The 23076-nt window shown below is 41.8% G+C and overlaps 1 protein-coding gene across 3 annotated transcripts; it reads left to right on the top strand.

Annotated features, from left to right (window-relative positions):
• The first annotated feature begins 233 nt into the window (after window positions 1-233).
• LOC140391658 (neurite extension and migration factor-like) lies at window positions 234-22284 on the top strand. Of its 3 annotated transcripts, XM_072476367.1 has the most exons (4): window positions 234-398; window positions 17449-18254; window positions 18573-18665; window positions 19674-22284. In XM_072476367.1, exons 2-4 carry the CDS (start codon window positions 17627-17629, stop codon window positions 20930-20932), a joined length of 1980 nt encoding a protein of 659 aa, XP_072332468.1. In that variant the 5' UTR covers window positions 234-398; window positions 17449-17626; the 3' UTR covers window positions 20933-22284. The 3 variants fall into 3 exon arrangements, with proteins under 3 accessions (XP_072332468.1, XP_072332467.1, XP_072332465.1); XM_072476366.1 differs by having other exon boundaries at window positions 18573-22284; XM_072476364.1 differs by having other exon boundaries at window positions 235-398; window positions 17449-22284.
• Window positions 22285-23076: the final 792 nt, after the last annotated feature.

Here is a 23076-nt window from a genome sequence, read left to right as displayed (position 1 = left end):
TTTGTGCACGAATTGCACCACCGCCGCAGCCACCCTGTGAGCAGACTCTTTAAATAATGTGAAGCACAAGTGGACATAATAGATGGCTCTCTTCTCGACGCGCGCACCCTCTGGGACTTGTAGTCTGGCAATAAACAGGAGAGTCTGCAGAGCTGGACCAAAACAACTGCAGCTTCCGAAATGCAAAGCGTCCTCATCTCCTTTTGGCAAATGTGCCTCCGCCTCCTCTTCCCCGCCCCTGGCCACTTTGGTCCATCCTCCACACTCACACACCCTCCCCCCGGACCCTCGCCTGCCCGGTATAGCCCGGGCTCGGTGTGTCGGACAGAGAACCAGGACTGAGCGCGAGCACATTTTTCAAATCACCGGCGGTTGGTGCGCGGGAGGCGCGAGCTGAGGTGAGGTCGCGCTCGAGTGGCGGTGAGAGGGAAACGATGCGGGCAGGGGCTGATCTCGGAGGGGAGGGGAGGCAGCAGCAGCAGCTCTTTGTGTGTTGCTGTGATGGACGGCGACTCTCGCTTCGCTGGAGGGCTGCTGCAGTTCAGGGTCCGCAGTGAGGGGGAGGGTGGCAGAGTGTGGGAGGGGAGGGGAGGGGGAGTGCTGCTGCTGCTGTTGTTGCAGCAACCAGCGCCCCCCTCCCAGCCTGTTTGGTGGGCGGGGGGACGGGACCTGAAGGAATTCTTGCAAGGCCACTTCGATGCACAATGAAGTTTAAAATTCTGCAAAGTGTGTTCGGATGGAGGAGGTAGTTTCTGCAACGGTTGTTCGCCCTGGAGGGGAACCGTTTCACTTGGCAAGCAGCGATAAGTTTAAATTTTTATCGCGAAAGTTTTAAGGACCGCCACTGGAGACGATTGGTTTTCCACCCCGCTTGTTTTCACCGTCCTTGAGTTGATTTAATTTTAATGGTTGGTTGGTACCAACATTTGAATAGTTCAACCAAGGTCGCAAGGATCTCCGGCGCGCACATTGCTCGGAAGAATAATATATATTTTCACAGAATTTGGACATTTTAAGACACATGCGATTCTGCTGATGGGCCAATGGTTTTTACGGCCTTGGGGAATATTTCCTTTCGATAGTTAAATGGAGCCCGATGGGTCAGTTGAAGTAAACTTTTTTTTTCGAGGGTGTCGGACCTGAGCAACAGATTCATTTTCTGTTCTTCCTCATTACCCAAAACACCCCTTTGGGTACCCAAATATGTATGCACTCCCAATAGTTTGTGTGGTACCCAAGTGAAAGATGCGGCAGCACCTCTGGACATTTGACAAAGCAGTTACAGAGCAAAGTGCTGTGAAGAAAAACGTGCAGTGAGTATGGATGCAATCTGTGTCATTTATTCAACTGTATTTTTATGGATGAAGTTGACTACCTGCTTTATATGAAAGGCTGGATCTATAACATTTAATAGATAATTTGCAAATTAGAAAGTTATTTAAAAATGCATGAATTTACCTAAATTAAGAAGGTATTTTGTTTTTTGTTTTTAACACTGAAATTGCATAGGTAACTACATAAGTCCCAAAAGATGTGCTGTTAGGTAAATTGGGCATTCTGAATTCTCCCTCTGTGTACCCAAACAGGCGCTGGAATGTGGCGACTAGGGGCTTTGCACAGTAACTTCATTGCTGTGTTAATATAAGCCTACTTGTGACAATAATAAAAGATTATAATTTCTGTAACAGCTTTTAACAGAAAATGCTGGAAATACACAGAAAGAGTTCATGGGTGGTATTTTATCGAAGGCGCACCATTCCTGACAGTGGAAACAGAAATGGAGAGCACTTCCCCTCCTTCTGGGGGTGGCTCCCATGCAATTCTTAGTAAAATTTAAACTGCTGGCAGCAAGCACAGAGATCCATTTGATCACATGGCAAAGGAAGCTCTTCATTGGACAGGCTATAAAGAGCCTCCTAGACAAATGAGGGTCTGCTGCATCATGGCAACAACTTTCCTGCTCAACTCTTGCTGGAACACTTCTGTAATTTTGGGGTGCAACAAGTTTTGATCTGCACCATAAACTTCTCTCATCACTCCGTATCTGATTATATCATGTCAATCAACAGCCCCGCATCACACCCAATCCCTCTAATGTCAGAGGCTAGACAGTTACGGGCCTCACGATTTAGCTATACCTCCTTGCAAGTTCTCCCTCAGGCAGTCAGGAAAAGACGGAGGTGCTCTTTCCAACGGATGGCAGCAGAGGACCCTTCTGTCTGACCACAGAGGAAGTAAGCAACCAGAGGGCCCATTCCAGAACCTTGGTCTGGTGAAATAAATGGTTCAATGATCTGCTCCAATCAGCCAGGGTAAGTGTCGGAGTTGCATCTTTCCAAAGGGTCTCTTGTGGGGTCATCCATTAATTTATATTTGTCAGTGGGCAGCAATGTCAAGTAGGTGAACTTTTGATCAGCCTCAGTGCAGTATGACAATTGAGGCCAAAACATGTGAAGTTCAGGTTATATGTGCCCTTGGATGCAATGTGCAACTGACAAGCTAGTATCTGTGTCATGGGACTGCCTGCAGACAAGAATAAGGTGTCACTTGGCATGTCACTAACTCTGCACATTGTCATGCAGGACAAACAGACCAATGTCGTGAAGGAGAGATGAACAACCGGAGGTGGTGTTCTGAAATAAAGGTTCTCGCCCCCGCAGAGGAGTTTGCAGGAGAGGAGGGAGGACAAATGATCACAGAAAGAGAGGCTGGAATGATCAAGCATAAGTGTAAAAATGCATCCAACCTTGTGCTTGTATATGGGCACACAAGCACATATGCTGTGCTCATACTCTGATGATCCTTAATGTGGCACCTTTTGCTCTCCAATACAGGTCCTCATGATCCCAAGGCTATGCTACAGCCAAAGCAGGAACCTGAAGATTCCACCTCTGGGACAAAGACACCACTGTCCCAGAGGATGCAGCACCCACTTCCTCTAACAGCACAGTTTACCAACATGGGTTGCGGAGGCATGCATTTCGAATTGATATCACATTCTGATGATCAAGCATTGACACCACCCTGCAACTGATTAAGAATGTGACCGCTAACTCCCTTGACACTCTTGAGGACTGCTGGGTAACAGGCCTCTGCCGACGATGTGCCTTTGGTTGTAACCACAAGAAGCCTGCTGGAGATGCAGTGTAACTTATGGCCAGAGGTTATGCACAGCTTTGTATGGGAAATAGGAGAGGCTTATGCAAGCCAGAAGGTCTTCCGTGGTTCGGGCATGTGAGCGCATAGCTTTATTACAATCCTGGACTAGACCCTAGACAGTGGCTAGGATACTGGACAGCAACCCCAATATTTTAATTTTGTAAGACTGTGAGAAAAGAATATCTCCCTCCAGGAGTGATTTCACACAAAATAGGGATATGGGATCTTAAAACAAACTTTATTACTAACACAGTATTAAAATATCTTTAACTTCACACAAGAAAATAGTTTATAATTACCCCTTAAACAATGCCTATAAATACAGTGACACAATAACCCAACTGCTATTTTTACTTCCATGCAAACAACCGAACCATCTTGGGTTACAGTCCACTTTTAAATATAGGTAGCACACTTACTGTACTGGGATGTCTTTTGAGACTGTTTGAAAAGATAAACCTGAACCCTGTCAGAACAATGCAGAATCTCTGGCTGCATTTCTTCAGAAGCCTCTCAACTTGCCTTCCAGCCACAAACTAAAACTGTGAACCTCAATACCTGACTGCTTCAACTCTTGGCTCCTTCCCATTAACTACATCTTGCTAAGCTGAACACAATGTCTAATTAATTATTCTGTAGGAAATCCTCTTAATATAAATTAACCCAAAGTGTTTATGATGCTTTAATTGCACCTCTGGCTCCAAAAAGCTCAGCTGACTTGCAAACCAGGATTTTATTTTAAATACACTTCTGCAGCAGTCATACACACACTAACCCAGGCTTTTAACTATTACTGCACTAAATGTTCATGGTCAATAAGGAGATTTCTTGCTTAATATGAAGATCAGGGGTTACAGGGAGAATGGGATGAGGAATATATCAGCCATGATCAAATGGCAGAGCAGACTTGATGGGCCAAATGGCTAATTCTGTTCCTATATCTTTTGAACTTCTAAATAAATATAATGCAATATATCTGAAATTCCTACATTCATCATTGCTTACTCTAGGGAGAGGTTAGCAACCATGAGATCCGGTCAAGTACTTGATCCATATGCTCTCTAACCTACATTCCATTGCTCAAGCCGTGGGCTCAGTGCAATAATGGCTAGTCAAGAGGGGGAACAAGGTACATGGGACCTCCCTTCAGGTGCCCCTTCCCTGGGAGACAGGGAGGTGCCATTGCAGACCCAAATGGATTATGTGCCAATTGGTACCCTGGCCTTCCTCAAGGCACCACCAAGGTCACTGGCATGACTTTATCCTCTGTCATCGACACCATTGCCTCCAGTTGATGAGGCCAAGGAGGATGCCTTTGCATCAGTGCAGGAGACAGCTGTACGGCCAAAATCCTTATGACCTTGGACCCCCAGAGGACCCGCGCTATAGTCAGAAAAGGGAACAGTGCCTCAAACTCCACAGTTGATGTTTAGGATGCACAAAGATATCGAGCTGTAAGCTCAAACATGAGTTATTGAGAGAACAAAGGTGACAGGGTTTTTTCAGATTTAAAGATTTCTAAATATTTCATATTACGTTGCTTTCACTTTTCATGTGTGCATCCTTGTCATTTGTTGACAATAGCTTAATCAGAAAGCTAAATATACTGACATGCCTTATGGTTGGCATGCATTATGTTTACCAGGGAGATGGGGAGACTTTCTTTATTGTGGAAATGGTGTGTTTGCGTTCACTCTATTTAATGATCATGTTGGTGTCCAGTTTTGTACTTGCCAGTTTGTGGAACATGTCTGAAATTGCAGGCTCAGCTGGGCCTCTCTTCTATGCATTGTAATGGAGATTATCCAAGATCACTCTCAGCGGGGATATTTGAAATGTTGTAGGTGCATTCATGGTCCTTTAAGGATGGCGCAGGATCAGATTTCTTGGCCATGTCGGCTGATTGACTTATGTTCAGGTACGACATATTATTGACACCAGTATTCATATGTGTATGACAAAGCTCCACCCCATACTCTTATAGGTGGCAGAGAAAGCAGGTTAGAGGTAGCTCCTTCAGAGATGCTGGCAGGGATTGGCCTATGTTTCAAGTTGGGCAATGGAGTTCTTGTGATGGCACCATGGTCATGTAGGTTTTCACTCTTGGGCAAATCTGGTGGATGTTTGCTGTTCTCCTTGTATCCTGTGCACTTCTTTCAATGGCCAAAAGAAATAGGAGCAGAATTAGGCCACTCTTCCCATCGAGTCTGCTCTGCCGTTCAATCATGGCTGATATGTTTCTCATCCCATTCTCCTGCCTTCTCCCCATAACCACTGATCCCCTCATTAATCAAGAATATTTATCTCTGTCTTAAAGACACTCAGTGATTTGGCTTTCACAGGCTTCTGCGGCAAAGGCACAAGCATAAAAGCTACACATTCATGGCTTCCTCCTCTGGCACATCCATTTCACCTGCATTTGAGGAGGAGTGCTGCTTCCGACGGTTGTCCTGTTGCACCAGTTCTCCACTTTGCGAGACCACGTTGTGCAATTTATTCATTATACTCAGTGGTGCATACTATAGAGCTCCTCCAGATCAGTCAAGGCAGCAAAAGCACATTTTCAGCAAACTAGTGGTTTGTTGATGATAGCTTTGGTGGAGGACTGGGCTGGCGTTGTAATGTTATTGTGTTGCACTCTGCGATGCCTCACTGATGTCATCAACTAGGTTCAGAGGGAAAAGCTCTTGTCACCCAAGATCCAGCTGTCAACCTGGAATGGCACCTCCGAAAGCTCTAGGACCTGCATGAGAACTCCCTAGGAATTGAGCACAGACATGCATGATTATTTGCCTATGAATGGAGACTGGTTACACAGGCAAAGAGCGATTGCCCTTGCCCTTTCGCAAATATTGCTGGATGGTCACAGGCAGTTCTAATGGCCACAGGATTGCAGTTGATCCCTTCCTTGCATTGTAGGGAAATGAACGGGGCCCTGAAGCCCAATGCCATTGCTGTCCGGCTGTTCTCAACTGTTTTGTTGTTTGTAATAGGCAGAGTACAGACAGTATTCAACTAGCCTACACTTGCAAAACCCAAAACAAAAAATCTGTTGAATGTGGTTCTGTGATTGGGCAGCACTTGCTGAACAATCCTGAGTGTGTGAAAAGTTGCACTAGCAACCAATTTAAGATAAAAGTTGATCTTGTAATGTGACTCATTTATGCTTTATAGAAGTATATAGTCATATGTCAAAAGTCCTTGAAGTTTGTAAGAAGGTATTTGTACTCTTTTCCACAAAAGATCGACATTAGGAATATTTAAATTCACGGCGAGAGAATGCTACCTGTGTTTTATGTATTGAGGTTATACAGCATCAGATTTTGGTTCAACAAGGTAAATAAGATAAAAAGTTAGTTGCAGAGACAAAGCATAACAGTAGAATATTCTTCCAAAATTACTTTAGCAGAGGACAGTCAGGAGAATTGAGGACATTAAGATATGCTTGTGAGCCAGAAGCTGAGGATAAGGTTTGGAACAAATTACTTCCACAATGGATATAATGTGGCAAGAACATCCTTTTATTCTAAAAAAAGCATAACAAAATGCAGGGCTTGAATATAGATCAGTTGGAAGAACTAGACAAGTTGAAAGGTTTAAATTAAATATATACAAATATGTTGTTTGTCCCAGGGAGATTTGTGAGGTTATGTATACTTGAAGATGTACCACTATATTGGAAAAATGAAATGTCTATTTTTAAAATTGGTGACAAAATGGATATGTACATCTACAATCTTGCTTAAAATAATGGAATTCTGATTATCAGTATTGAGCTTGAGGAATATATGTTCAAAATCTATTCCAAAACAGAAACACAATAGAGTGTTTCATTTTTTCTTTTAATCCAATTTGAATATCCTTGATTCTTTTGAGAAAGTTACAATCCAAGTCAAGTGTGTTAAACCTCACGACGTTATGTAATTCGAACTCCAAAACATATTTTAATAACAATTGTAATGAAAGGTTACTTATCAATGGTGGGAATTCTAGCCAAAAATTGAATGTGAATAGGAAATTTGTTAAAGGTTAAATAAACAGTGCAGGCGGAGAGTAATGCCAGAATATGGAGGGAGTGGTGGGCACTGAGTGAAGTGCTTGTATTGGGGCCAATGCTCTTTCTAATTTTTCAAACTAATTTGGTATCAAAAACTCAATATGAATTGGTTAAATATTCAGATGATTAAAAAAATTGAAGGGACTGTCCTCTGTACCCCTCCAAAGGACATCCTCCAAAGGCTCATCAAATCACAAGCATTGCCTCCTTGTGAGCAACAATTCTAACTAGATCATCCTTCTATCTCATTGACTTTCACATCCAGCACATCTGCTGGCTGTTAATGTTGCAAACTTCTTTGTCCCATTCACCTCACCAATCATCGACCCATCTGATTCTGCCAGTGGAAACTCCTTTTCTCCTGCCCTTTCCACCTTCACCTTCAACAAGCTGATTGACTTATTTAATTTTTTTTGGCAAGGGGGCTTCAGTAGAAATTTTGCTTAAATGACTTTAGAAATTAAAGTACTTTTGAATTTAAAAATAGAATTGCACCGTTTTCATGTGACTTACTTTATTAAGATCTCTTCAGCTCCATCATTTTAGACTTGACAAAGTATTGTCAAAAAAAATTGTAATCTCTGAGAAAATGCTGACAAAGGGGCATTGGGAGACAGGGTCCTAATGCAAAATGAGTTGCAGTGTGTTGAACTTTATAAGACAGTTATGTTTTAAAATGTCTTCTTTAATTCAAGGTAAAATGGAATAGTTTGGAAACAAGCCAATGTGACCTCATAACTAAATCTGCTGGAAGACAAACCTATGTGACCTGCTTGGTATGGAGACAGAAATTCAAGTCAAAATTTATTGAAAGTAAGGTGCAAGGTTTAATACCTGAGCACAAAGGAGGCACGTGGTCTTGCTGCATACCAATTCAAGACTCAGTCAGTCAGAGAGTTTTGGAGAAGCTGACTGTAAACCGGTTCTGCTGTTCCAGGCAGGGGAAACGTTTTTTGGGGGTTAACCATCAAGCATGGTGCTGGTGAGGACATACCCAATTTGAAGAAGCAAGGCTTGTGGAGAATAAAAGACAAATGAGTTGCCAGAGGGTGCTTTGCTACTGAAGTTGATTCGATTATACTCAGAAGATTGAGTGAGGGACTTTAAAAACACACTTTAAAATTTGTCCTCATGGGACAGGGGGGACAGAAATAATGTTAAAGCTGAGGAGGAGCTTTGGACTTTGTATACAAGACTACTTTCTTGCTGATAGTGTGTTGTAATGTATAAATGTGGCATCGGGCTTTTGGTGTGTAAAGGTAATGGGGAATACTTTTTCTGTAGTTTAGTGTATTAGTTTCTTACAAAGTGATTTTTCGTCTGTGATTTTAGTTTGTTGCAGTAAAAGTCTTAAAACATAAAATCTTATCATACGATTCTTTGTAATGGTCACTGGGAAATCTGTATTACTTTTTAAAAGTAATCAGTCTTGATGGGGATTGTAACAAGTGTTTAATGTAGTACAGGGTATTGGTACCTGCATTTTTGGCAAGTGTGTGTATCGATAGTGGATGATAGAAGAATCAGTAATTGGGACTGGATTTTCAGTTGTCCACTAGGTTGGGTGCTGCCACACGTTAAAAATTGCAATCTCGAGGGCAGCAAGGTGACTCCGAGGTTAGCACCGCTGCCTCACGGCGCCGAGGTCCCAGGTTTGATCCTGGCTCTGGGTCACTGTCCGTGTGGAGTTTGCACATTCTCCTGTGTGTGGGTTTCACCCCCACAACCCAAAGATGTGCAGGCTCGGTGGATTGGCCACGCTAAATCGGCCCATAATTGGAAAAAAATGAATTGGGTACTCTAAATTTTTTTTTTTTTTAAATTGCAATCTCTGGTGGCATTAAAGGTTGTAATACCTCCAGAACACTGATTTTTGTTTTCATAGGAGCCTCCCAACTGACACCTTGGAGCTCATTAACAATCTTTGTAGCAACAGTTTGTGAATTTTCAATTGAGGGGCATGGGGAAGATGGAGAATCTGGGACAATTAGGGTACAGTTTGGGGAATACAGAAGGGAGCTATGATGATTAATGGATGCATTGCTGAACAGTTGAAAGGAATGGGAGATTTAAACGCAGATGCTCAACCAATGGCACAGAATTGACATTGATCATGCCGAAAAACCTGCTTTTGTGAACAGTGACTGGTATGACTGAAGATAAGTGTGAAGTTGCTGGCATCACTTGGGCATCATAAATGGGTAGAGGAAGCCTTAGCAAACCAATGAGCAGCAGGTGAGGGAGTTTGCAGCTCATCAGACAATTCACAGATGCGCTCTTCCAGAAGTCGGGAGAAAATATCCATTTTGAACAGCTGGGCCTGTACGGGCTCAGGCGGCATTGGGGTTTGCCATCACCTGTGGATTTTCTCAGGTCCAGGGGATCATCAGTTATATTCACTAAGTTATCAAGGTGCTTATAGACAAGCCAACTAGATTCCCAAACAGAAAAGGTTTCTACTTCATGATTGCCCAGCTGACCTGTGACCACAGGACGTGCTTCTTGAAGATGTGCCCCCAAATTCCCAGGCAGATGCTGGAGAAAAATATGGAAGTAAGCTATTGTAATGATGCGAGAGTTTAAGATATGAAACTCAGCTGTGGGTAAAACTCGGTCACAAAGGTGAATCACCAGGGGAGTAAAATCAGTGGCGGGAAGGATGCATATCCCATTTAAACCAAACCTAGTGGTCTAAGCTTTACTAATAATCAATTAAAAGAAGTTGCAACTCATTAAATACCTAATGTTGGGCAGATATATCCGCTTACACATGATGTAGACAAATGCCACTGACCGATTATATGCAGATAAAGAGAACCAAGGGTAGATCTTTAAATTCCGAGAGGTGATGGTGTAGGAGAGGGAGGAGATGCAATTGCTGGAGATGTAACATCAAAATAGGCAGGAATGGATTATCCAAGGGCAATCCCATAAAGTTGCTGAGAGTCCAAAGATGAGCAGGTCAGGTGGAGTGGCCATACTAAATTGCGCCTAAGTGCGCAATGGTTCGGTGGGCAAAGAACGGGGGATTGGGCCTAGGTAAGGTGCTCTTTTGGAGAGTCGGTGCAGACTAGATGGGCTGAATGACCTGCACTGTAGGGATTATATTCCATGGATAGTAAGAAAAACTACATTATTAATAATGTGAAATATTTGAAGAGGGCAAACAGGGTAAGGATGGACAATGTACCATAATCACAGATTCTAATTTGAGCTTTCTGTGCTACGAGATGTGAAAGTCAAATTGGAGGATTTTGAACAGAGTTACAGAATAAGTAGGCACAAAAGTTGGAACACAGTAAAATGTTCAAATGCCTTGGAGAAAATAAAGTTAGATCAAGACCAATAATTGGATAGAAGTTTTATTGAAAGAGGGCTGAAGAAGGAACTTTGGCAGTGTAAAGGGTATTAATTGTATAAGGTGGTGGGCATTAACTGTGATTCACTTGTGCCCCAATTAATAGGAACAGACCAAAACTGTGGTCGTTGGATTAGGAGGTGTGTATCTCTAAAATGTTTCAAAAAGGCTAACAGTTGGCCTCAGTTCTTATCTTTCACCAGTTGACTTTCTGAATTGTTTTGAGGGAAAGTGCCAAAAGAAGGGAAACTTAACTATGTTAGACGCCATAATTTGCTGTGGCATGGTATCTGATGCCACGTGCTCTTTGGCTTTTCCTGCATGTTTAGGTTTTAAATCATTTTTAAAAATTTGGCATGTTGCTGAATGTGCAAGTTGATAAAGTCGCAACAAAAGAATAAGGACCTGAGTGACTACGGCAAGCAGATGGGTATGTTTCTAACCTCCTCACTACCTAAAGGCAGGTCTGACCAGTGTCACGACACCCACCTACCACAAGGAGGTAGTCCCTGAACCTACCCAGGAGGTGAATTTTATGACAAATCAGGTAGAGAAAAATAATTGAAAGAAAGAAAAATTAGATTGAGATTGAAAAAGACAAAAGTAAAAGTTTTTTATAAATTGCATTTTAACAAATCTCCGAACAGCAATTAATATCTACAGGAATGAGGCACCATAGCTAGTAATTTTGGTAGAGATCTTGATTCACAAGTAATTATTGTGTAACTTAAGGGTACCTTAGAAGGATACAGTTTGTTATTTCATGTCTATGGCGAGTATAGTTTATATCTACACCCCACTATTTTTCCACTCAATGTATCCAATACTGAAGTAAAGTGCAAGATGCCATTTTCGGAAACCTAAACAGCGGAACAGTCCAACTTGGACAGCAACTTTTAGATATTCATGTTAAATCAAGTACCTTCTCGTTATTGCTGTGCCATCTAAGTTTAAATAACAGTGAGTGCATTATTTTGACACAAAACTTTATCCTTGTATTTATTTTGCTGTTGTTAGGAACATTTAATCATACACAGCAGCATTCAGATGGGAATCTGAATTGTATTTGGTGAAATTGACAGTATGGTTGTGTCTTTACTCAAGTGCAGAATGAGCTTGGAAGTACTGCTAGATATCAAGAAATTAATTTAGCCGTTTGTGATTTTCTTTGACTGCAATACTCCTAATGCAAAAGTTGCCCCCCCCCCCCCCCCCATGTGCTTGTTCAGTCTTATATGTCTGTTCTTCCAGACTGTCCACAAAATCCTTATCCATTGGCCAGATATTTTCAGGATTGAGAAAAAGTAATTTGGTGGAATTCCGACTTTGAATAATGGAGTTTTGGCCTTGTCATTTTTTCCCAGCCTCAACTTCCCCTTGGCTACCACTGCCTCTATTGCAGCCAAAGCTGGACGGAAAGAGTCTCAGCCTGGGAAATCTGTTAGTAACAAAGTGGGGGGGGGGGGGGGGGGCGGGGGTGCAGAACATGGGGGAGGTCACCTCTCCTCAGCATTGTGCTCGCCCGGACCCAGCTGCAATCGCGCATTCCATTGGAAGGTGGCTACTGCCCTCTTGGCCGCCTGGTACTCATGGGGGCTCAATAGTCCCAGAGATGGGGAGTAGCGGGGGCCCCCGAGTCTCCATGGAGTTCAACAGGTGGTGGGTCTGCTGGGTTAATGGTGGAGAGGCGGCTGTTGAGTCAGAGAGGTTTAGGAATAGGGGCATGAGGGACGAGGTGTGTCTGGGGAGAGGGGCTGCTGAGAGAATAAGGGCATGAGGGAGCTGGAAAGAGGGGCTGTTGATTGAGTAGGTAAGGGTTTGGGAAGAGGGGCCTATGGGGGGTGGGAGAGGGGCTGATTACAATGTTTGTTGGAGGTGGTGGTGGAGAGGAGCTTTACTGAGTATCACAAGGGAATATGGAGAGTTTGGCTGAAACCTATATGAGTATTGCATTTCTTGAGGTAAGCCTTCAGGGTGTCTTTGAAGCACTCCCTTTGTCCTCCTCTTGATCGGAAGCCTTCCTTGAGCTGGGCAAAGATTTGCTTTGAAAATCGTGAGTGTGACATCCTAAGCACATGTCCAGTCCAGCGGAGTTGATTTCAGATGATCATGGCCTCGATGCTGGTGCTCTTGCTCCTTCAAAGGCACTGATGTTAATATGCCTGTCCTCCCAGCTGATGTGGAAAATCCGTTTCAGGGAACTTTGATGATATCTCTCCAAGGTCCTGAGGTAACATATGTACATAGTCCAAGTTTCTTCTGTATAGAAGAGTTGGGAGGATGACCATCTTGTACATGTCAATGCCTGGGAGACCCTTGCTCAGAAGAGACCTACTTGGAGAAATCTCCTGATTGAAGGGAGACAAAGGATACCCAGCACCAAGGGAAGGCCCGGGAATGGTGCCTGAGAAAGGAACATTAGCGATCTGGAATCCAAGGACTGATCCCACTTCCCAGAAACACCTGCAAAGTGTGAAGTCGAAGATGCAGCTCTAGGACCGGGCTCATCAGCCATGCAAGAACCCATGACCAGTAACACGGAGTTTCTGAGACAATCAAACTTGTTAGTGAGTGATTGCTGAAGAAGAGAAGACACAAGTATATAAAATAATAGCATTTTTTACTTTAAAAACATGGATTTTATGATGTATTATGTGATATGCAAACTTCAAGAATTGTATACTGAATGTCACTATGCTGCTTTTGTTTTTGCTGGTGTCTTGGTTAATGTTAATTTTCAAGAGTTTTCAATGTATATTCATTCATGGGATGTGGGTGTTGCTGGCAAGACTAGCATTTGCTGCCTGTCCAGGTTGCCCTTGAGAAGGTGGTGGCTGGGATCACATTGGAAGATAGTTTGCGTAGCATTGACATAGTAATTTGTTCCGCCTTGCATGCATGTAATTCAAGGTCATGTTCTGTTGTTGGTACGGACTTCATCCTATATTACACACATTAACTGCACAATGTTGAAATGCTGATGTTACTTTGATGATTTGATAAAAATGCATTGGTCCAAAGTCTTGGTGAGAAGGTAAACAAAGGGAAAGCTAACACTTCTACCCACTTGAAGTTGAATAATCCACCTTTTGAAGTGACTTAGAAGCATTTGCATCTCGTTACAGATAATAAGCGCTAGAACTACATAATTCTACGTCATAAAATATTTTCAGACCCTTTTGTCTTTGGCCACTAATTTTTAGACTTTGGCCACACTCGTCCTTCTATTTTTACTTCATGATATGTGTGCAAAATGTAATTTAGTAGTTAATTCTTCAAACAGTGAACATTCTGCACTGAGAGGTGAACCAAACTTCCATAGTTTTAAAGAGAAAATAATTATTGGGTAATTAAGCCAGGGCATGAATACAAAGTTTTTTTTTAACCTTAGATTGAAATGCCTTAAATTCACTCTCGAAAAAGAAACTTCTACTGCACCAGCATTAATATATTTACATTTCTCCCATTAATTATTCTTAAGATGTTTGTTTTGAATTTGTGTTGACTTGTGGTAGTTTATACTGTGGACCTGTGCCCACTTGTCGATGGTGGGAGACTACTCGCAATTATTCTCAAAATACTTTTCTGTAGAGAACTTGGTAAAGATTTAAATGTCGGTCAGGGTGAAATTTCGTGCAGCAAATGAGGCTAATATAAAGAATCCAATTCCCCACACCAAATTATTATGTAATATCAAATCCTTCATGGCTTATACAACCACAAACTTTTATGTAATAACATTCTAGGTTTATTCCATGTGAGCCTGAGCTCATCAAAAATAGCACCAAAATCAAAGTTCCTTTCTTATACAATTGCAGTCACTTTTCAGTTTTGGGAAGGATGAGAGAAAGTGACCTGAGATCCTCTCCACAGCTACACTGGGAGAGGAATCCAACTACAGATGGGGAATGTATATCTTAGCGCTTACAGGCGGTTGGATGGGTCCATACTGATCTTTAAGCAAGCTTGAAGTCTGCCACTGTGTGCTCCGAGCTATTTGCAAAACAAACACTTTAGAATCATCATAGAATGGTTACAGCACAGAGGCCCATCAAGCCTATGGCAACTCTGCAAGAGCAATTTAACTTTTACTCCCATGACCCTTTCCCATAAACCGTGCACTTTTCTTTTCAGATATTCATCCACTTTCATTTTGATGGCTAAGATTGAATCTTTCTACACCATTCTTTCAGGGATTGATTGCATTCCAGATGCTAACCATTTGTAGATAAAGGGCGCCATTCAACCATAAAACAGATTATGTCCAGTTTTGGGTGCATGTAGCAGGGTGTTTCTTGGTTTCTGCAGTGCTGAGAAACAATTCACTATTCAACGGCGCCTTATCGTTTTTGTTTGGCCTTGAGTTTCTTTTCGCCAAGGTCGCATTGGAGTCATTTTCTGTTGGTCAACCGAGCAGGAAAGACTCCTCGCAGATCAGGCACCATTTTGGAAGGCAGACCCGAGCTTCCCAACCTCAGGTAGGCCCCTCGGAACACCCCTTCGCCAGCCCTCCAACTGGTAAGGCCCACCTGGGCCTGATCCCTGGAGGTGCCAGCTGCCCGTGTTCAGGTGGCACTGCCAGGTGCCAGAGGGAATGCAAGGGTGCCACCTTGCCGTGTCCCCAACCACCTGGGGTCTCTAATGGCCTGTCCCCGCCCCCCCACCCCAGGTGCCATAATGACTGGTCTACGTTTGTGTGGACCAGTACTAAACCGGGCTCGAGCAAGGTCTCCCAGGCACAGCCGTTGGGTCCCGGGCACCAGGGGAATCCTAATGGATCATTTAAATATGCAGATCTGGATTACGTTCAGTGAGGGCGAGATTCCGATCGTGACGTCATACGAGATTTCGTTAAATCTTGCAAAGCATTTTGAGCGTCGCAAATCTCGCGAGAGGCGGCCTTATCCCAATACCAAGTTGGGTGAAATTAGGCCACTGCACTGAATCACGGCCAAAATGTTTTCTTTGTCGACTTTTGATTTTTTTTGACAATTATTTAAAATCTATGTTTTCTGATCCTTGACCCTTCTACCAATTGGAACTGTTTCTCCTTATCTACTCTGTCCTGATCCCTCATGATTTTGAACAGGTCTAGTAAATCTGTCATTCATCTCTAAGAAAAGCAACTTCAACTTTTCGAATCTATCCATGTAACTGTGTAACTGAAGGCCCCTCATCCCTTGAACCAACGGTTTCCCTTGAGTGACTCTTGGCCTAACAGGGAGCAAGGTCTCATTTGAGCTGCCTATGTGGAGGCAAGTTAATTATAAAGTTTTCAATAAGTTATCACTTTTATAAAATACTTTTCTGCTTTTTAGTAAATATTACATTAATGGTCGCCACATTATTGGATGAATGTAATTGCACTGGAGGGAGTGTAGAGAAGATTCACCAGAATGTTGCCTGGGATGGAGCATTTAAGTTATAAAGAGAGGTTGGATAGGCTTGGGTTGTTTTCTCTGGAACAAAGAAGACAGGGGTGATCTGATTGAGGTGTACAAGATTATGAGGGGCATGGACAGGTGGATAGAGAGCACTGCCTGGGAGGGTGGTAGAGGTGGGATGCCTCGCATCTTTTAAAAAGTACCTGGATGAGTACTTGGCATGTCTTAACATTCAAGGATATGGGCCAATTGCTGAGAAGTGGCACTAGGTGGGCCTTTCATGTGTTGGTGCAAACTCGATGGGCCGAAGGGCCTCTTTTGCACTCTTATTCTGTGATTTCCTTCCCCTTTAACTGTAAATTACAAATTAAATAAGAAAACTTTGCTATTACCCAAGAAAATCAATGCAGATCTGGTATTTGCACATTTTAATTTGGTTTATAAGAGGTTTTCCAGTAGGCATGCAATAATGTTTACATAGGTGTCCAAAAGATGCATCTCATTTGAGACTTTAGGACATTGTATCAAAGAAAGTTTCATAAAATTTCAGCCAAAACAATGAACAAATGTATTTAAGTGACCGACCTTTACTAAAAAGCAATAGAATTTATCACATGCACCTTCACCTGTTTAAAACTGTCACCAAAAGTAATTTTAAGGATTATAATATCTGTTGGTATAATTTCCCTTTTAATATCTGTTATACTTCTCCGACCCCCCGCCGGGTTGGAGAATTGCCGGGGGCGCGGCGTGAATCCCGCCCCCGCCGGCTGCCAAATTCTCCGCCGACGGGGTTTTGGCGGGGGCGGGAATTGCGCCGCCCCCCCCCCCCCCCCGGCGAATCTCCGGGCCGAGTGGCCGCCCGTTTGTGCCGGGTCCTGCCGGCGTAAATTACAACAGGTACTTCACGGCGGGACCTGGCTCCGCGGGCGGCTCGGGGGATCTGGCCCTGGGAGGTGCCCCCACGGTGGCCTGGCCTGCGATCGGAGCCCACCGATCCGCGGGCGGACCTGTGCCGTGGGGGCACTCTATGCCTCCGCGTCGGCTGCTGTAACAGTCCGCGATGGCCGACACGGAGATGAACCCCCCTGCGCATGTGCTGGGATGACACCAGCATACGCTGACGCTCCCGCGCATGCGCCGGCCGGCGGAGGCCCTTCGCCGCCAGTTGGTGTGGCGCCAAGCCCCTTCCACACCGGCTGGCATGGCGCCAAGCCCCTTCCACTCCGGCCGGCGCGGCGCAAACCACTCCGCCGCCGGCCTAGCCCCTGAAGGTGCGGAGGGTTCTGCACCTTTGGGGCGGCCCGATTCCGGAGTGGTTCACGCCACTCCTTCGCGCCGGAGTTGCACACCCCGCCGGTTCGCGGAGAATCCCACCGATATTATTTAAAAGATTTTGTTGTAAAAGCTGCAGAAACACATATTTGAGCAACCTAGATGTTGCAAAGGCATAAACTCTTTTTGACTGCTTTTTTTTTCTTTTTTTTTAGGGGTTTGCACATATTAAGTGCTGGATAACTACACTCTGTGGTATATAGAGTGATCAGCAACATTGCTATGACAGCAGCTAAAGAAAATTGATGTTTGAGACATCCTTCTTTTTTCTGCCAGTATAATGTTTCTCTACACATCCCTTTACATGTAGCAAAATATTTTGCAGGATTTATTATGGAAGCTAAGGACTTTTCTTATATTCATGAAAAACCCTGTGAACTTCATAGAACAGCTGAAGGTATTTCTGAGGCAGATGAAATTGAATGTTGTGAATTTGGAGCGAAATGGAGAATATGCAAAAATAAACTGAGCAAGGAAAGCATGATGGTTCCTGAAACACACTTTTCAGTTTTTCAGCCGGAAGACAATATTTCCGACCAAATGTTGAATTTTTCTTTGAATGGAATAACATGTGAAGACAAATTTGATTGTGCAAAGGTTGATGAATCAGGTACCACTACCAGTGTTCACGAGAGTTTGTTCACAGAAAAATTTAATGGAGATGATGCATTACTACCTATTCCAAGCCAGAACTGGAGTTACTTTGAGTCTTTCATAAATGAAAACAAAGAAGAATTTTTAGATCTCTGTGCAACAAATGACTTTTCAACTAACCTAATTAGTGAAGAAGACAGTGACAGTTTTTTGTTTGATGATGAATCAACACTAAGTAGTGATATCTGTTCACTGAAGATAAGATATGAATCTTTTCAAGACAATGTGAGAGAGAAAACAAATGCTGTTCAAGATGATGCTCAGCTTCATTTTTTTCCCAGTACCCGATGCAATGGAACTAAAAAAGGTATGAAAAGCCCCATGAAAAATAATTCTGCTACTGTTCAGGAAGAGAGAGGGGAACATGATTGCCCAGAACTTAGCACATTGTATGAATTAGAAAGTAACAAATGCCTTCTGTCAGATGTTTTTATGGATAACTGGAAAGATGGTGAGAATGCAGTAGATTCGGTCTGTTTATCGTCCATTCTCAATGAGGATAGAGGAAATTGGAAGCTATTAAGGAAAAGCGCTGAAAGGTATTCAAATCAAACCAATTATACCTTGAGGGCAAAGCGGCAAATACGGTATAGTGATGATTATTTATATGATGTTGATTCTTTAGAGACCATGAAAAATTTCAGCAAAAAGGATCACGTGGTTGATGCTGTACGAGAAGATGATGATGATTGGTGCCCTCGGAAAAGGAGAAAAGCTGGTAAAAAGGAACCACCTGTTATTATCAAATATATAATTGTCAATCGGTTTAAGGGCCACAAAAATATGCATGTAAAAATCAGTAGATTAGATTGCACAGAGAGACGAGTATTACTGACTGATGAAGTAGTAAAAAAATATAAAAAGCTTTCACCACTTAAGGAATTCTGGTCTCCAATTCCTAATGATTGTAAAGTGCATCATAACCAAGAAAAACTTGATCGAAAACTAAAAGTCTGTTCTGGTGCTGGAATGTCTTATATGTTCTTTGCTTCTAAAAATAAAAAACAACAAACACTAGCTAATGGAATGTCATCAATTAAAATAGGATGTACTTTGAGTCACCAAAAAGACTGTGAAGCTACAAATACAGAAGTACCCAAGAAAGTACCAAAATACGATAAGTCGGTTTATGAATTTACAGATGAAATAGAACTAAAGCGCATCACCATTCGGACTGTGAGTAAGGCCAATCAGTTAAGAGTTATGCAAGAAGACTCTTCATTACAAAAGCTAAAGAAGAAACACAACATACTGTCACAGAAAAGCAGAGCAAATGGTCAGGATGGTAAAGGTACCTGTGATCGTAATTCTTTAGAGGGTGCAAATGAAATGCCTCCAGTTTCAAATGCAGATATGCACAAAGCTCCAGGCCACTGGAATACTGCTTCTACTTCTTTACTTAATTTCAACACTGCTAGCTTACATTCCCCAACATTCAATGACAAAGTAGAAACAGATAGTGGTTTGCCTTCTCCAGTTCAAGCTGCTAGTCGCTCAGACTGGTCTGTACCATCTGCTTACAATACACGGTCGGCTCCAGAAATTCTCGGAGGATATTTCCGGTCTCTGCTGGATGGGGATGATTCCTCAGTTAACGAAAACATCCATCATTCCTGTGCCAACGAAGTTGTAACAGAAAACACACTTTTTTATTCACTGCACAAACAAAGTGATGAAGCCTCCACAAAGTGCAACCATAATAAATCAAATGTGCTTCATTTGGCAGAAAAACCAAGCATCCAGGAAGTTTGGAATGTCGAGACTGGTCATAATGAACATCCACATAATGTAATGGGAAAAGATCCATTTCTCTTGTACACAGTTGACTCTCATAATGAAACACTGGTGCAGATTGGAGATGTGGATCGATCATCTGTAAGCAGTAATGTAAATCAGTGTGTCTCGAAGATGTACAGTCGTCAAAATGAAATAAATGCCAACTTCAGTCAAAAAATGTTGAATGAAGAAACAAAGCAACAGTTTCCATCAAAAGATTCTCCATGTATTTTAGACATTTCAAACTTTACACCAGCAAAAGTAAAACAGGGCCCTGGTTCTGAATTTTTACAGGAATATGCACCAAAAATCCTTTCCAAAACTAGCAAGTCTAATAAATATTTGGAGCAATGTAGCCATGATCAGCTTTCCAGCAAGGCTACATCACCAAATTTGTGTGTAAAGCAGTGGCAGGTTTGTAGTGAACTATACAGTACAAATATTCATGCTTACCGCACCAACAGTGATCCAACATGTGTTTCATTTTCACAATGTGCACAATCTTCTGTCCATTTACAGACTTCTGATCATGTGAATTCAAGTAATCATTCAAAAATTAATAAGGCAATAAATATTGCAAGAAAAAGACTTTCAAAATCAGATGGAGGTCACTGGGACAAAAAAGCTCTTCAGAACTACCAGAATTGCAAAACTGAGATCAAAACTATAAAAGTAGAGAATATTAAAAAGGACAATGCATCACCAGAAAATTATGAAACCATTGAAGTTCAAGGGAACTCTTTGGATGCATTATATGCAAATCAAATATGCCAATCTGAAAAAGCTTATGAACCTGTAAAAAGGTTTACTAATAAAGATTTAGAAATGTGTGCAAAGTTTGTGAAGAAGGACTTAATGAATGCAAGAAACAAACTTCCGAGAAAGGAAGCAAAACTGAATGGAAAAGGTAAATACTCAGTTCCATCTGCAAAGTCCTATGATGATATTTCTTGCGAAGTTACTAGAGGAAGTAGATTATTAAATGGTGGTCAGGGAGAATTTGAGGAACCTGTTAATATCCTTTCCAATATAGTTTCTGGAATGGCAGCAGTTAATCAGTTTATAATGGCTTCAGTGGAACCAATTGTGAATCATGGGGAAATTGCTCTCTCTGCTATAAATCAGCCTTTGGAAGTGCAAAATAGTTCCAAATGGAAACCCAAACCAATGCAGATATTGCACATTGGTACAAAAGATCTGAAAAATTAAGCCATAGTGTGTTTCTGAATGTAACCCAAGCAATGTGAGTCTCAATACTTACCCTGTAATTCACTTTGCTTCTTGCTATGTTCAAAGTGTGTCTAATTCTACACAAATAGCTGACTGCGACTGTCCAAGCAATACATTTTGTGAATAACGAAGAAAAATATATAATGTGAACTTATTTTTTTTACCTCTACTTATGACAATGATGTGTTTATACACTTGGAACTCTTAACTGATTTGCTGTTACTCAGCATAGGTCCCTTACAGTACAGTTCAGTGTACTGAGTGTTTTGAAACCTTGCTGACTAAAATGTACAGTGTTGGTACAAGATATGGTACAAGAATTGCAGAGTTTGTTTTGGGATATATCGCTCTTTGAAAAGTCTGCCTTTATGCTTTCCATGAGGGAATACCACGCCATGGAGCTATTTAGGACATGTTTTTGAAGGTATTGTCAATCAGATTTTCATTCAGCTCAACGCTAATACAGACTGTTTAATATATATATGTAACTAAGGGATACATATTTTAATGTATTTACTATCGAACTTGTGTATTTAGAATGATTATTATTGAAAAAGGACACCTTTTTAATAGTCAAGCTATCACTGTCTCGCTTTACTGTAAATTAAATGACCCTGATTTATGTGTCTCACCTATTGTAGGATGATCCCTTTGTCTAATCTGCTTTTCTATGCAACTTTTAAGAATCAAGTTGTAGTCGGTCTTTTGTTAAACTGTCAAATTTCAATTTAATCAGGAGCATTTTGACCAAAATATTAATTTTAGAAGGTAACCAACAATAAAATTGTACATACTTTAAGAACTTAAATTGTGAAAACATTGTGCAATATGTTTTTGTTCTCAAAATGTTTTTGTGCTGAAACCCATATAAATTTATAAGTTTTGATATTTTGATTTATTTGAAAAAAAGCTTACTACAAAGATTTACTTGGCCAATGTGAATTACTGTCTTTGTTAAATACCATAGAAAATTCTTCTTTTGTCTAACACTTAGCATGGAAATAAATTCTAATAAAACAAATACTAAATAGTTATAGCTGTAAATGGGTTTAGGGAATTGACCTTACTGACCATAGGCTGTGAATGTATGTAGATAAACTCAAGACATTGGCAGAAACGCAAACTGCCAGGGGAAGTAGTTTGAGTTCAAAATGAACTCTTTTTAAAGTCACAGTGAATCTCTCCACTACACTTATGGTACTGAATATTGCATGTAGCAGCATTTCATACAATTTAATTTCACTTGAGGCTCAGTAAAAAAAATGACAGTTCATCATGCATGATCTATGCCATACCTTCACTTGTAAAATAAAAAACAAAATCAACTTTTACTGCCTTATCACTCCTTCATGATTGTTTCTTTGTCTGTCTTAATTGAAAGCATAATTTAACCTAGGGAGTGACGCAATAACTCAAGTCGATTTATTTGAGTTGTGGTGAGTACAGCATTGATATATAAATGATTTCCCATTTCTTTGTACGCTCCATCCAGACAACAGTAAAATTCTAATAAAGAGAGGCAGTTAATGGTTAATATTAAATACATTGCTAAGCAGCATGCAGATTCATTCCAGTGGCATTCCTATGTAAGACCATAAGAATTAGGAACAGGGGTAGGCTGTTCGGCGCCCTCGGCCTACTCCAACAATCAATAGGAGCATGGCTAATCCGGCATTCCTCATGTCCACGTTCCTGCCCTTTCTCCATAACACTTGATTCTTTTACTGATCAATAATCTTATCTATCTCAGCCTTAAGTACCCACAAGTGGTGGAATTCTCCGTTTCAGAGTGTTCTGATGCCGGGACTGAATCGCGGTTCGGGAGCCATTAAGGACATGTTAATGAGCTAGCGTCACATGGAACTAGTGTGATTCCGACGCATGCCGGTGTGTGATTTGTCTGAGTCAGGCTTGGCGCTCGAGGGCCTGACAAGCTGCAGACATATATAAGAACACCATTCCCCACACACCCTCATTCCAGTGTTATGGGCCAGAGTTAGAAACTCCAAAGTATATTATGGAGTTCACCTGACCTATAACTTTTTATGTTGAATTTGGCAAGGGTGAGCACAAGAGCCCACCCTTCACGTAGTATTCAACAGTCTTCCTAGACACTTTAATCA

The sequence above is a fragment of the Scyliorhinus torazame genome, chromosome 15, assembly GCF_047496885.1.
Source record: "Scyliorhinus torazame isolate Kashiwa2021f chromosome 15, sScyTor2.1, whole genome shotgun sequence".
Lineage (NCBI taxonomy): Eukaryota > Metazoa > Chordata > Chondrichthyes > Carcharhiniformes > Scyliorhinidae > Scyliorhinus > Scyliorhinus torazame.
Note: the sequence above shows the minus strand (reverse complement) of the source record. Positions and strands in the feature narration are given on the sequence as shown.